The sequence below is a fragment of the Cherax quadricarinatus genome, chromosome 84 (genome assembly GCF_038502225.1).
Source record: "Cherax quadricarinatus isolate ZL_2023a chromosome 84, ASM3850222v1, whole genome shotgun sequence".
NCBI classification, from domain to species: Eukaryota; Metazoa; Arthropoda; class Malacostraca; order Decapoda; family Parastacidae; genus Cherax; species Cherax quadricarinatus.
This window is the reverse complement of record NC_091375.1, coordinates 11,598,505-11,614,072: the sequence shown is the minus strand read 5'-3', so window position 1 is coordinate 11,614,072 and position 15,568 is coordinate 11,598,505. Positions and strand designations below refer to the sequence as shown.

At 42.0% G+C, this 15,568-nt stretch overlaps 1 protein-coding gene across 8 annotated transcripts in view; it reads left to right on the top strand.

The window, feature by feature from the left end:
• The window catches only part of Syn (synapsin), a 201,943-nt gene extending 187,008 nt beyond the window's left edge, over nt 1-14,935 (top strand). For 6 of the 8 annotated variants that reach the window (XM_070103075.1, XM_070103076.1, XM_070103074.1 and 3 more), the window contains 2 exons: nt 6,880-7,057; nt 8,916-14,935. In XM_070103075.1, the coding sequence (XP_069959176.1) occupies nt 6,880-7,057; nt 8,916-9,154 (417 nt within the window). In that variant the 3' untranslated portion in view covers nt 9,155-14,935. The remainder of the gene's footprint in view (nt 1-6,879; nt 7,058-8,915) is intronic. The other 2 variants (XM_070103081.1, XM_070103080.1) reach the window with 1 other exon arrangement.
• Nucleotides 14,936-15,568: the final 633 nt, after the last annotated feature.

Genomic DNA, 15,568 nt, shown 5'->3' with positions numbered 1-15,568 from the left:
GCCGTTGTTTTGTTTAATTGTATTCGAAACAGCGATCAGTGCTGATTCAAGGCACTTGCGTGTGCGGAAATTAGTTTCTTTTATCACTAATTGGGCGTCTCTGAATTTCATAAGATGATTGGTGGAATTTCGGTGTTGTACACAGGCGTTGTTTAAGTTGTCGTTCCTACATGCGTATATGTGTTCATTGAGGCGGGTGTCGAGGTTTCTTGCTGTTTCACCTACGTAGATCTTGTCACAGCCTCCACAGGGTATAGTGTAAACTCCTGCATTGACTGGTTCGTGGTGCTTGGGTTTTGTCCTGGTTAGATCCTTTATTGAAGTGGTAGAAGCGATGGCGACTCTGGTGTTAGCTTGTGAAAGTACTTTTGAGACGTTTAGTGCAACCTGGCTGTTGGGAAGAATTATAACTTTGTTGGGAGCGGTGTTGATGCGTGGAGAATTGATGATCTGAAGAGCTCTTTTCTTGCAGTCTTTGATGAAAAAAGAAGGAAATTGTAACTCAGTGAATGTTTGGTGAATGTAAGTACATTCCTCGTCAAGAAACTCAGGACTACAAATTCGGTATGCTCTTAGGAAAAACCCGATGATGATGCCTCTTTTGGTCTTGGTATCTTGACTGGAATAGAAGTGTGTGAGATCATTTTTATTGGTGGGTTTCCGATAAACTTGAAATCTTAGGTTGTTGTCTACTTTGTGAATGAGGACGTCGAGGAAAGGTAGCTTGTCATTGGACTCTTCTTCTAGTGTAAACTGAATCGCTGGTTCAACTGCGTTGAGCCTTGCCTGAAGATCCCGTACATCAAAACGTTTTGGAGTTATTACGAGGACATCGTCCACGTAACGTAACCAAGTGACGCTTGAAGGGATGATGTTGGCGAAGTGTTCGGACTCTAGGTGTTCCATGTATAAGTTGGCTAGGACGGCACTTATTGGGGACCCCATTCCCATGCCGTAGGTTTGTTTGTAGAGCTTGTTATTGAAGGAAAAACAGTTGAAGTTAACACAGAGTTCAATCAAGTCAACAAAATCTCCGGGAGGTAAAGGAAGATTAAGGTCCTGGTTGACTTTACGTCGTAGAACCTCGATGGCTTTTTTGGTAGGTACTTTTGTGAAGAGGGAAGTCACATCCAAACTGCTTAGTTTCTTGTTACGGATGGAGAGGTTACGGATGCGGTTGAGAAGGTCGCCTGAGTGTTTAAGATGAGCGGGGCTGATGGTCCCCAGAAGGCAGGAAAGATGTTTGGCAAGAACTCCGGCTAGTTTGTGTGGAGCACTGCCTATTCCTGACGTGATTGGTCTGAGAGGAATATTGTGTTTATGGGTCTTGGGTAAACCATACATGTGTGCTGGTTTAGGGTTGCTTGGTAACAAGTACAGAAGTTTCTTCTCTAGTGCGTTTGGTTTTGTATAGAAAGTCTCAGACCAATCACGTCAGGAATAGGCAGTGCTCCACACAAACTAGCCGGAGTTCTTGCCAAACATCTTTCCTGCCTTCTGGGGACCATCAGCCCCGCTCATCTTAAACACTCAGGCGACCTTCTCAACCGCATCCGTAACCTCTCCATCCGTAACAAGAAACTAAGCAGTTTGGATGTGACTTCCCTCTTCACAAAAGTACCTACCAAAAAAGCCATCGAGGTTCTACGACGTAAAGTCAACCAGGACCTTAATCTTCCTTTACCTCCCGGAGATTTTGTTGACTTGATTGAACTCTGTGTTAACTTCAACTGTTTTTCCTTCAATAACAAGCTCTACAAACAAACCTACGGCATGGGAATGGGGTCCCCAATAAGTGCCGTCCTAGCCAACTTATACATGGAACACCTAGAGTCCGAACACTTCGCCAACATCATCCCTTCAAGCGTCACTTGGTTACGTTACGTGGACGATGTCCTCGTAATAACTCCAAAACGTTTTGATGTACGGGATCTTCAGGCAAGGCTCAACGCAGTTGAACCAGCGATTCAGTTTACACTAGAAGAAGAGTCCAATGACAAGCTACCTTTCCTCGACGTCCTCATTCACAAAGTAGACAACAACCTAAGATTTCAAGTTTATCGGAAACCCACCAATAAAAATGATCTCACACACTTCTATTCCAGTCAAGATACCAAGACCAAAAGAGGCATCATCATCGGGTTTTTCCTAAGAGCATACCGAATTTGTAGTCCTGAGTTTCTTGACGAGGAATGTACTTACATTCACCAAACATTCACTGAGTTACAATTTCCTTCTTTTTTCATCAAAGACTGCAAGAAAAGAGCTCTTCAGATCATCAATTCTCCACGCATCAACACCGCTCCCAACAAAGTTATAATTCTTCCCAACAGCCAGGTTGCACTAAACGTCTCAAAAGTACTTTCACAAGCTAACACCAGAGTCGCCATCGCTTCTACCACTTCAATAAAGGATCTAACCAGGACAAAACCCAAGCACCACGAACCAGTCAATGCAGGAGTTTACACTATACCCTGTGGAGGCTGTGACAAGATCTACGTAGGTGAAACAGCAAGAAACCTCGACACCCGCCTCAATGAACACATATACGCATGTAGGAACGACAACTTAAACAACGCCTGTGTACAACACCGAAATTCCACCAATCATCTTATGAAATTCAGAGACGCCCAATTAGTGATAAAAGAAACTAATTTCCGCACACGCAAGTGCCTTGAATCAGCACTGATCGCTGTTTCGAATACAATTAAACAAAACAACGGCAGCTTCACCATCTCCGAAGTCTTAGCAAGAATCCTCCTGAAAACAGTAAACCCTGCCATCACATAGTCTCTCCTGTTATACTACACAAAGCACAGAGAGTGAACACTGAAACAACCTGCCTCATTCCAGTTTATATTTGTCCAACCTATTTTTATGTTACCCAAGTAATAGCTTTTATATCCTTTTACTCATGTACGAATTAATTGCTCTACCATATTGTATTACTTTTGTCACTACCACTACTACTACTACTACTACCACTAGTGAACATCGAAATGGTACCTCACTAGTATTCACCTCACTCTGAGCCTTTATATACCCTCTGTGTCCATGTATTGTTTGTAATGGCTTGATAAAGCTCCTGGAGAGCGAAACGTTGCCACAATAAATGTCACATTAGTTGCACTTGTGTCCTTTTACTTTACATATTGTCGGTAATTCTACCAACTTTATTACAATCTGTCGGACACCGCAACATAATGGACATTTCATGCAGACGTTATTTGGACACCCTTCTTCGTGCTCACAGCTATCGCAACAGACACAACTTCCTACAAGATTGCCTGGCAGAGAAGGTGATCCCTAAGTCTACTCCTGCACAACTCTCCAACTCCAAGCACCCCTTCTCTCCAGCTACCCAAGCTTACTTAACTGAATGTGCCGAAGAACTTTCTAACATCGCTAAGGAAACCTTTGAAACTGCAAGGAATATGAGGGCCAATCTTCAGATTGACCAACACACTGCTGAGCATATTCTCAGCACAGTCACCACAGCTAACCTCCAACAGAAGATCAAACTCAATCGCAAACTTCAGTACCTCTGCACTAACAGTCGGTGGAAGGAAATGGGACGCGAATCCCTGATAAACAACTTATCGTCACGCACCTTAACCGACTACGAGAAACAAGCACTGAGTCTGGGACTCAAATTTACCACCAACATACGCAAACCTAACTATCAACTCAATCTTGTTACCAGGAACCATAGACACAGTGACAGCAACTTCCAGAAGGGTTATATACAGGGCCTTCTCACTGCAGCTTTATGTGAACCTTCTTCTTCTAATCTTCCTAGAAGATACATCACTGCCCTTAAGGACCTCGCCAACGACCCCAACATTATCGTCACCACCGCCGACAAAGGAGGTGGAGTCGTCATACTCAACACCAGTGACTACAACACTAAAATGATGGACCTTTTGAATGATCAATCTACATACGAACCTATCAGCACTCAACAGTGGGAGACGCTCACCAAAGACTTTCTATACAAAAGCAGACAAATACTCAAACGCACTAGAGAAGGGAAGAAACTTCTGTACTTGTTACCAAGCAACCCTAAACCAGCACACATGTATGGTTTACCCAAGACCCATAAACACAATATTCCTCTCAGACCAATCACGTCAGGAATAGGCAGTGCTCCACACAAACTAGCCGGAGTTCTTGCCAAACATCTTTCCTGCCTTCTGGGGACCATCAGCCCCGCTCATCTTAAACACTCAGGCGACCTTCTCAACCGCATCCGTAACCTCTCCATCCGTAACAAGAAACTAAGCAGTTTGGATGTGACTTCCCTCTTCACAAAAGTACCTACCAAAAAAGCCATCGAGGTTCTACGACGTAAAGTCAACCAGGACCTTAATCTTCCTTTACCTCCCGGAGATTTTGTTGACTTGATTGAACTCTGTGTTAACTTCAACTGTTTTTCCTTCAATAACAAGCTCTACAAACAAACCTACGGCATGGGAATGGGGTCCCCAATAAGTGCCGTCCTAGCCAACTTATACATGGAACACCTAGAGTCCGAACACTTCGCCAACATCATCCCTTCAAGCGTCACTTGGTTACGTTACGTGGACGATGTCCTCGTAATAACTCCAAAACGTTTTGATGTACGGGATCTTCAGGCAAGGCTCAACGCAGTTGAACCAGCGATTCAGTTTACACTAGAAGAAGAGTCCAATGACAAGCTACCTTTCCTCGACGTCCTCATTCACAAAGTAGACAACAACCTAAGATTTCAAGTTTATCGGAAACCCACCAATAAAAATGATCTCACACACTTCTATTCCAGTCAAGATACCAAGACCAAAAGAGGCATCATCATCGGGTTTTTCCTAAGAGCATACCGAATTTGTAGTCCTGAGTTTCTTGACGAGGAATGTACTTACATTCACCAAACATTCACTGAGTTACAATTTCCTTCTTTTTTCATCAAAGACTGCAAGAAAAGAGCTCTTCAGATCATCAATTCTCCACGCATCAACACCGCTCCCAACAAAGTTATAATTCTTCCCAACAGCCAGGTTGCACTAAACGTCTCAAAAGTACTTTCACAAGCTAACACCAGAGTCGCCATCGCTTCTACCACTTCAATAAAGGATCTAACCAGGACAAAACCCAAGCACCACGAACCAGTCAATGCAGGAGTTTACACTATACCCTGTGGAGGCTGTGACAAGATCTACGTAGGTGAAACAGCAAGAAACCTCGACACCCGCCTCAATGAACACATATACGCATGTAGGAACGACAACTTAAACAACGCCTGTGTACAACACCGAAATTCCACCAATCATCTTATGAAATTCAGAGACGCCCAATTAGTGATAAAAGAAACTAATTTCCGCACACGCAAGTGCCTTGAATCAGCACTGATCGCTGTTTCGAATACAATTAAACAAAACAACGGCAGCTTCACCATCTCCGAAGTCTTAGCAAGAATCCTCCTGAAAACAGTAAACCCTGCCATCACATAGTCTCTCCTGTTATACTACACAAAGCACAGAGAGTGAACACTGAAACAACCTGCCTCATTCCAGTTTATATTTGTCCAACCTATTTTTATGTTACCCAAGTAATAGCTTTTATATCCTTTTACTCATGTACGAATTAATTGCTCTACCATATCGTATTACTTTTGTCACTACCACTACTACTACTACTACTACTACTACTACCACTAGTGAACATCGAAATGGTACCTCACTAGTATTCACCTCACTCTGAGCCTTTATATACCCTCTGTGTCCATGTATTGTTTGTAATGGCTTGATAAAGCTCCTGGAGAGCGAAACGTTGCCACAATAAATGTCACATTAGTTGCACTTGTGTCCTTTTACTTTACATATTGTCGGTAATTCTACCAACTTTATTACAGTGTGAAGCGTGGGTGATGAATGTTGCAGCAAGGAGAAGGCTGGAGGCAGTGGAGATGTCATGTCTGAGGGCAATGTGTGGTGTGAATATAATGCAGAGAATTCGTAGTTTGGAAGTTAGGAGGAGGTGCGGGATTACCAAAACTGTTGTCCAGAGGGCTGAGGAAGGGTTGTTGAGGTGGTTCGGACATGTAGAGAGAATGGAGCGAAACAGAATGACTTCAAGAGTGTATCAGTCTGTAGTGGAAGGAAGGCGGGGTAGGGGTCGGCCTAGGAAGGGTTGGAGGGAGGGGGTAAAGGAGGTTTTGTGTGCGAGGGGCTTGGACTTCCAGCAGGCATGCGTGAGCGTGTTTGATAGGAGTGAATGGAGACAAATGGTTTTTAATACTTGACGTGCTGTTGGAGTGTGAGCAAAGTAACATTTATGAAGGGATTCAGGGAAACCGGCAGGCCGGACTTGAGTCCTGGAGATGGGAAGTACAGTGCCTGCACTCTGAAGGAGGGGTGTTAATGTTGCAGTTCAAAAACTGTAGTGTAAAGCACCCTTCTGGCAAGACAGTGATGGAGTGAATGATGGTGAAAGTTTTTCTTTTTCGGGCCACCCTGCCTTGGTGGGAATCGGCCGGTGTGATAATAAAAAAAAAAAAAATATATATATTAGTATATATTACTTTGTATGACGACTTAGCTTAGCATACACTTCCAAATCATACAAAGCATCACAGGGTAACCACCACCTGGGCATTTAGGGGAACTGTCAGACATAACATTAGAGGTTTGAGATGCGTAATGTTGGAAAAATGTTTTAGTTCACAGTGAATGGCAGGAAACAGGTATCTAGGAGTTGGTCGTTGTGGGTCGCATCCTAGTGAAGGATCCCAGTGGGAGATAAGCCATTTTCCTTGGTTCCGTTGTCATTCTGGGTTAGTAACCCTCCGGGGGTTAAATAACCTTCAAGAATTTCTTGTTGTTGATGAGTGGTGTTCCTCTGCAGGGGGTGACGCGGCCGCCGGAGCTGATGCGGGGGGCGTCGAGGCAGTCACTGACGGGAGCTACTACTGCCCTCTCCTCCCGCGGGGGATCACCGACTGAAGAAGTCTCCTCCAGACTGAGCATGAGTGAAGCACCTCTCCCCGGTGGCTCACCCAGCCAGCAGCGACGGGATTCACAGGGTAGGCTCACCTTGTTGCTGGCCTCTGCTTCTCTCATCTCCTGGATTCTAGCCTCGTACTCCTTGTCTTCATCGCAGTTTTTTACGAACTTATACAACCAAAATACGAGAATATTAGTGTATTTTCCAAGAAGATACACCTGTATGACACAGATCAACATTATTCGTGCCATACATGAAAGAAACAGTTACCCAAGATATTCAAGTAGCAAATATATATATATATATCTTTACTCTTTTTAACACCCCTGCCGTCTCCCACCGAGGTAGGGTATCCCGACAAAGAAAACATTTTCACTGTCATTCAATCACTGTTGCCAGAACCGTGCTGCTACCACGTTTCATACGACCCTCCATTATTATAATCAAAAAGAAGCGCTAAGCCACAAGGGCTATACAGCGCTGCAATACGACCCTCCAGACAGCAACATCCCCACCCCTCCTTCAGAGTGTGGGCACTGTACCCACCATCTCTAGGACTAGAGTCCCTCTAGCCGGTTTCCTTGGATTCCATGTTCACAGTCCAACAGCATATCAGATCATAATAAAAAACACTGGTCTCCACTCCTATCTAACACGCTTACATAATTCTGTTGGATGTCCAAGTCCCTAGCTGTCAAAACCTCCTTGACCCCATCCCTCCAACCTTTCCTTGTACACTCTTGCTCTTCCTTCTCTCTACCCCAAATTTATACACCCTCCTGCCTCATTTCCTGATATTTACAGGCTAAGAGTTGTTTTTCTAACTCAGTTCATTTATATGTTAAGAGCTGTTATCCTTCTCAATTCATTTACATGCTAAGAACTGTTATCCTACCTCACCTCATTTACAGCTAAGAGCGCTTATCTTGCCTCACGTCATTTATAGGCTAAGAGTTGTTCAACCTCAGCTAAGAGTTGTCCTACCTCAGCTCATTAAAGGCTAAAAGCTGCTATCCTAGATCATTTCACTTGCCGGCTAAGAGTTATCCTACCTAAGCTCATTTCACAGCCCAGTCCTATGGTATGTACCATCCTTTAGCATTACATCCACCAACAGCAGCTTACACCTGGGTACTTGTTTATTGTTTGCTAAACAGGGGCTACAGGATGTGAACAAGAGCTAACGGTGAAAACAGGGGCAACAGATGTTACAAATTTCTGTACCTGTTTCTCCACTGCCGTAATGGCCTTTTTTTTTTATCTTATAGAAGATTTTGCACTTCTCTGCCTTTTTTTTTTTTTACTATGTCCTGGTTTATTGCACCTTGAGCCATTTCCTTTTCCAAATCTTTCACATTTTTTTTTATATTTTACTTTTTTTTTACTTGTAATTGATCATTTTTAGGATTATCTTCTTAATCCACTGAACTTCATTATAATTTAACTTGTTAAATCATGAAAAATTAACATCACTTTTGATTTTGAGTTACTTATCTCTTGTTATTTATTTCTATAGTTTTTAAATAAAATAACATTCTCCAAAATGGCTGATTTACTTATATAAAGTTATCAATTTTAGCTCTACCGTGTAATATTTTTTCTTCAGATTTAGACACTTTTCGAACACTTTTAGGACACCGAGAGACCAGGTTAAATTAGGTTAGATTGCCGTCTATTAACAAATTAACCAATTATAACACCAATAAAGGTGATAATACCTGTGGGCTATAAATATTTTAAGGGTGAAGGGAAAACGAGTGGTTAAATTTTGGGTGTGCCTTGTGTGTAGGTTTCCTGTACCGAGTGATAGGTGCTTGAAGCTCCCTTCTTCAAGCTTGTTTTGGGGCTTCCATTCAACTTTAAATATAACGAAGGGGACCAACTGATTCAGCTTCTCGTTTTAGCTCACAGCTTAACATTGGCTTCTTCTTTAACAGCGTCTCAATCGAGCAGCATCAGTGGGTTCAGCAGCGCCAGTGGAACCCGGCGACAACCTGACGAGAGCAGCCAGTCATCGCAGCAGTCGGCGCAGCAGAAGGCACCACTCTTCGGCCGCCAGACTTCCCTCACCACCGGTGCCACAAACGACAGCACAGTTGGAGGCAGCGGCGATGACACTGAAGACACAATGAAGAACCTGCGAAAGACCTTTGCCGGTATCTTCGGGGATATGTAACCTGACAGAGGAAGAGGAGGACAGTGGTAGTAATATTAGCTCACGCAGTGTATATGGGGACGCGTCGAGTGTTGAAGGGCGGCAGTCGAAGCTCACACAGGTAGAGAAAACCGCAAACCAAAATAACAGAAAAGGATTACAAAGTCCCCGCTACGACGGAGGCATTTTGAGTCTGCGGAGGGCAGACGAGTTCACACGAAGACACCTCCAGCTATAGAGGAAACAAAAAATGTCTACTACGAAGGTGCTTTTCCTCTGGAGTCGACACACACACCGCTAACCCCAGTCACCACCATCATCGGCTCAACATTAGATTTAAGTCTTGGAATAATCTGCCTTAAAAAAATATCTCCAAACAAATACGAAACGCATGTAGATAAGCTCCCCCATCCTCCCATAATACAGAACGTTATTTTTGCCGTCTAAGTTGAGGAAAAAGAACATAAGAATAACCACCCTTAAGAATGGGTGAAAGCCCCCACCCCATGAACCTACCTTCTCCCAGCTGCCTCCCCTTGCCTGCACTAGTGAGCCTTATACACCACGCTCGCTTAATTGTACTCAATACCAGGTAGTACCTTGTCTGGAATGCAATTGTACACGCCAGCACCAGCGAGTACATCGCCTGGAATGTTATTAGGCTCCTTTACTGGTGGATCAAAGCATCATTATTATTGTTAATATTACTGATGTTATTTTAAAGTTAAATAATGACATATGTAAGGGAAGAGATGGCCCAGCTTCTTTATATTTAAGGGGCATATTTAATGAAAAAAAATAAATATAGCAATTAGCCTAAAAAGAATCTGTCGTTCTTATACTAAAGTGATAACGCCAGTTCCTCAGTTCAGTCGTTATCAGTTTAACGACAGAACAAGTTACATAAAAAGCTTTTATCAGGACAACGTATCACTCCGTATAGAGCTTTATCAATCAAGACTTGATAAAGCTCTACACATACGATGTCCCACTAGAAACATGTTCTACAAAGCTCCATTTTATTTACCGGTTTGTCAGTATCCAACCAAAACATCCACCAGTAATGCTAAATAATTACTTCAAAAGTACTAATAATGTAGCAGGTGTTTCCAGCTGTCGTGGTTTGAGCCGAGGAGCTACATAAACTATATCATAAACCCTTATAGAAGTATTATTAACAGTTAGGCTAGGCTTTAGAGTTGAAACTAGCCGAGGGAGCCCCATGCCAAAATGCAGCAAAAAAAAAAAAATGCCTCTTATAAATGATGTAATTAGGTAACAAAATACCGTAAGAGTATTGTTTAACTTTCATTATTGTTGGGCCATAAACGAGTCTTTCCAACGATTTTCTTATGTCCACAAGTTAGCAACAGTCCAGACTGCACGGGCCCTCATTCTCACACCTCGGGCACTGAACCCATGCCAAAGAGCTGCCAATCAATGAGCATTCAAGTGTTACATTATGCAAGCATTGACTAAATTATTTTCAGAAATTCTGTTTACACGAGCATCAACTACTGAGGACTTGGAAGAACTATTTGCATTACGCGAACGTATTATCTATGGGTGTTCAGAGGTCCTCTTTTACATTACACAAGTGTAAATTAATGTGTGTTGTTATAATCTTAACTTTTAAAGGGGTAGATCGGTAATCCAGCGGAAGGCCTCTGTCAGATGACCAATAGCTCCAGTGGCTGGTCATCACATGACAAAGACCCGCGTCAGGAAACACTTGTCCTGTTTCCTGACGAATCTTACCTAACTTAATCATTGTATGTTCAGGAGCTCTGCATTCCGAGAGCATCAATTATGGATGTGTAAACTGAGAGGTTTATGTCTCTCAGTGTATATACACTGAGAATGTACTTTAATCCCTATTTTAAGGATTAAAGTATTCTTGCCAGGTGGTGAAAAGGTGAAATATAGCCTTAATGATCTTTGAATAGTCGATACGATTTAAGCCCAATTCACCACCCATTGATCGCTCAGTGACCACACAATAATTCCAGAATGCGAACTACAACCTCGATTAAAGTCATCTCGTTTAAAGTAACTGTAAGCAGTGATGTCACGGCCGAGGTGGAGAGCATGGGTAACCCGCCACCGTCTGAGACTTGAGTATTTGATGACCTTACCAATGTTGTTAGCAATATGCTCCGTGTTGTTTTAGCCCGTGTGTGGAATACTTCTGGTTGTTTGTGCTGTGCGTGGACCTTGATGTGTTTGTCTCTTATTGACTTTTGTGATTGTCTATCTTGAATTTTGATGGTCTAAATAGACACTAGCAACGGCGGGGAACACTGAGCTCTAAAGTGTAATGTGCTGTGAGGTCTGTGTTGTAACTCCAGTGACATAGCTGGGTTCAGTGTTGTCGCCTGGGTAACGTTATGATTGTTGTCCAGTATGGAACATCGGATGCCTTGGTATAATATAATTCGTAAAATACATGTTGAGCCTAAATGTAATAATGTTGGAAAAAAAATATGAACGACAAAATATCTCATGACTTGTATTTAGTTTCTGAGTGTTTGTGTCCTGGTGATCCAGAAATGGTTACCTATTCTGGTTTTCACGAGGTAACTTGTCCCTTGGCTGGTGAATTGGTCAATTAGAGCCAAACTCAAAATCAAATATTTTTTGTATTCTGTTTCTAATAAGAAACGTTAAAGTTAACATTTTTTCCCCAAGAAAAAAAGCCTAACCTAAATTTTGAACTGAAATTTAATTCATAATGGAGACATTTTTATTTTCAACTTTTATGTAACTTTTCCCCGTATTATTATTTCTTCATCTGAGTGTCAGCCATGAAAACTGAGGCCAAACTTCTTAAGGATACTCTGGGTTTAAGGACAAAGCCTGTAAATATACTTCACATAGGAAAATTGATGGCTTATTGAATCTTCGGTGTTTTTAATAGGCTCTTCATAGTTTTTGGCCGCCTCTGTGTTTGTAAAACCTCCTATTGGCACTCTGAGAAAGATTATATTACTTAATGCCACCGCATTTTCTTTCTGAAAAGCAACAATTGTCTTCAAAAGTTTGCATGTTGAATCTTATATATTTCATCTCCGACAAGTCAGGTTCTCTTAAATCAATGGCTATTTTCTCCATTCAGGCAGGAATTCCTTTCTTTTGGGATCTATCGAACACAGATCAGATATTTCACAGTATCTGTGGCCCTCGTGAAGACCAGGACGATGATTTATGCATCTAAAGTGTGAGTGCGTGTGAGAATGTGTGCGTGAGTGCGTGTGTGAGTGTACACGAATGTGTATGCGAGTGCAGTGCACCTATAATTATATTCGTGTTTAGCCTCTACTTCGTTGCTCTCTAATTGGTTTCTATATTGTTAATATTGGAGACAGCTGATTGGCACTGCCATAGGTATATAGGTTATATCCATGTCTGGGACAACTCGAGAAGGATTTAAATAATAATATAAAACCTAAGTGAGCTAAATTGATTATTGATGTGTAAAGATAATATAGTGTGAGTTTTGAAGCAATTTCCCTTGTTTACAGTGACCCAGGTGCAGGCAGCACCAGCTGGGTGGCCCTCATACTCTGCAAACCGCCCTCCTAGGAAAATATTCACTATTTAACGCAGAACGTGCGTAAATCTACGTTAGATTTTCGACGTTACCTGACATTAAGAAGCTTATCCAGTGATTTGAGAGGCAAACCGTATCGTGGTTCGCAATTCTTGATGATGTTTCAACAGAAGAAATTCGTTTTACTGATTTTTGAGTACCAAAGAGAACGATACATCGAATCTATGGAGGATATTTAGAAAAGCTTCTCGAGACCGCAGATGCTTAATTATCTCCCTATATTTTAAGCGAGATCTAAATGAACGTCACTAAAGAATAATTTCTCGAGCATGGCTACCATAAAACGGGTTACTTGCCCCAAAAAAAAACAGTATTCGCACGCTGGTAAGTCATTATATCTCAACACGCTAACTTCTATATTATCCTTTATTAGGTTACAAAGCCAATCAGTAACGTGCAACTGAAGTGATACTCTTCGTTTGGGACCACAGTCCTTTGTACCACAAGAAATAATTTCCAACTGTCTGACGAGAATGCAGCCACTTACCGGTGACAAACAGCAACAAACTGCTTTTGAGTTTGCTGAGGTCGAAATGAACAACCAATCTTCCTTGTCATTGGTGCCCATAACATATATATCAAGACATAGGAGCCCGGCGTCTCATTAGGACACCACACAGCAAGTGTATCCTCCCGCTGGACCTGCCAGCCATGGGTCTCCCTCATTCCTTCCCTGTGTTTCACCTTAAACTAGCGATTTCTTGAGTATCATGAAATATTTTTATTGGATGTAAGCATCATTAATCAGGGTTATTTCTTATCGATTTATATGTCGAAGGGTTAATTAATCATTCTTCTTGATTCGCCGGTACTCTCCCGGTCCGGGTCTTTTCCAGATGGTAACCCGGTCTTGGCTCCCTGTCTTGGGTGTCTGAGACTTAGGTCTGTTTTCTCCCCTAGATTCACTTGATACATTAAAAGTATATAATTTATCACCTGACAAACAATACTGCAATAATACTTTATTAAGTGTCTTTTAACAGCTGAAGTTAATTACTTTTAATTAATTGGAAATTTATAATTTAGGCTAAAAATATCAAAAACTTCGATTTCTTTTAGTTTTTTCTTTTAGTGATGTTTGTTAGTGCTGTCAGTGAGCGTTCTCACCAAGGGTAATGCTGCATAACTTAACTTCTGCTCAGGCAACTTTCCTTACGATCAAATCGTTCGCTTTCTAACGTGCGTGTGCGTTCCAGCAACAGTATCCTTTGTTCACTGCTTCAGTGACAACACCAGTTGATGTGGTCAACTTGACATCTAAAGGCTGGGTAACAACGAACGTTGTGTTGCGGTAACAGTCAGTTATGTTGCGGTAACAGTCAGTTATGTTGCGGTAATAGCCAAAGTGAGGTTGCGGTAACAGCAAACGCTATGTTGCTGTAACAGCATACGCTATGTTGCTGTAACAGCATTAGTTATGTTGCTGTAACAGCATAAGTTATATTGCGGTAACAGGCTGAGTCAACACAAATGGCACTCTGTCGTAAACAATTACGTTGGAAGACATCACCTTGGCACATTTAATGATGTCACGGTATCAGTAGCGTTATACGTCAGTAAATGAGATAATTACTTAAGCAGAGATTTGACATCTCTAAATCAACCATTCCTGTTGAGGTAACTAATAATGGCATTGACGTACTGACAGTAATGATCAGTAACTGCCAAAAATAAGCTAATATCACTCTAATAGCAAGCGAAACAGCCAATGACATCACAATCTCCCTCAGCACAGCATTATCACACATGTTATTGATCACCCTGATATCATTGCTCTCTTGACATCGTTTTCAGAACTAATTACAGAGTTACAACGTTACTCCACTGTAATTTAACTCCTCAACGTTACAAATTGGTGGCTGAATTCTGTAATAACATAGCCTTAAGTCAGTAAGACCTGCCGGAGAGTCTGTAATGCAGTATTTACATAGCCTAAGGCCTACCCACTGTGTTTTTTTTCCCACTCAGAGACAGTTTCAGTACACCATATACAGTTCAGATCTTACATTCAATTTATTATTATTTGTAGGTGATAACCCTAAGAATATACCTTTTTGTAAATAAATATGTTAATGTAAATTTATGTAAATATACACTGCTGTCAAATTCATTTTTTTTCCATTTTTTGTTAGGCTGTACTGCGGCAGCGGTGCAGCATTTGTAAGCCTAAGAATGAACTAAGTGTCGTCCAAGATTGTTTTATTACTCCTAGTTTTACTGCTTTAATAAAAATAAATACTACACACTAGGTGGTTACCCCTGATCTACTTTATGGCATTTTGCAAATGCTATGTTTATATATCACAGCCTTCACACAGGAGGGTTTTCCTGCCATACTCCATCACACAGGAGGGTTTTCCTGTCATACTCCATCACGCAGGAGGGTTTTCCTGTCATACTCCATCACGCAGGAGGGTTTTCCTGTCATACTCCATCACGCAGGAGGGTTTTCCTGTCATACTCCATCACGCAGGAGGGTTTTCCTGTCATACTCCATCACGCAGGAGGGTTTTCCTGTCATACTCCATCACGCAGGAGGGTTTTCCTGTCATACTCCATCACGCAGGAGGGTTTTCCTGTCATACTCCATCACACAGGAGGGTTTTCCTGTCATACTCCATCACACAGGAGGGTTTTCCTGTCATACTCCATCACACAGGAGGGTTTTCCTGTCATACTCCATCACACAGGAGGGTTTTCCTGTCATACTCCATCACACAGGAGGGTTTTCCTGTCATACTCCATCACACAGGAGGGTTTTCCTGTCATACTCCATCACACAGGAGGGTTTTCCTGTCATACTCCATCACACAGGAGGGTTTTCC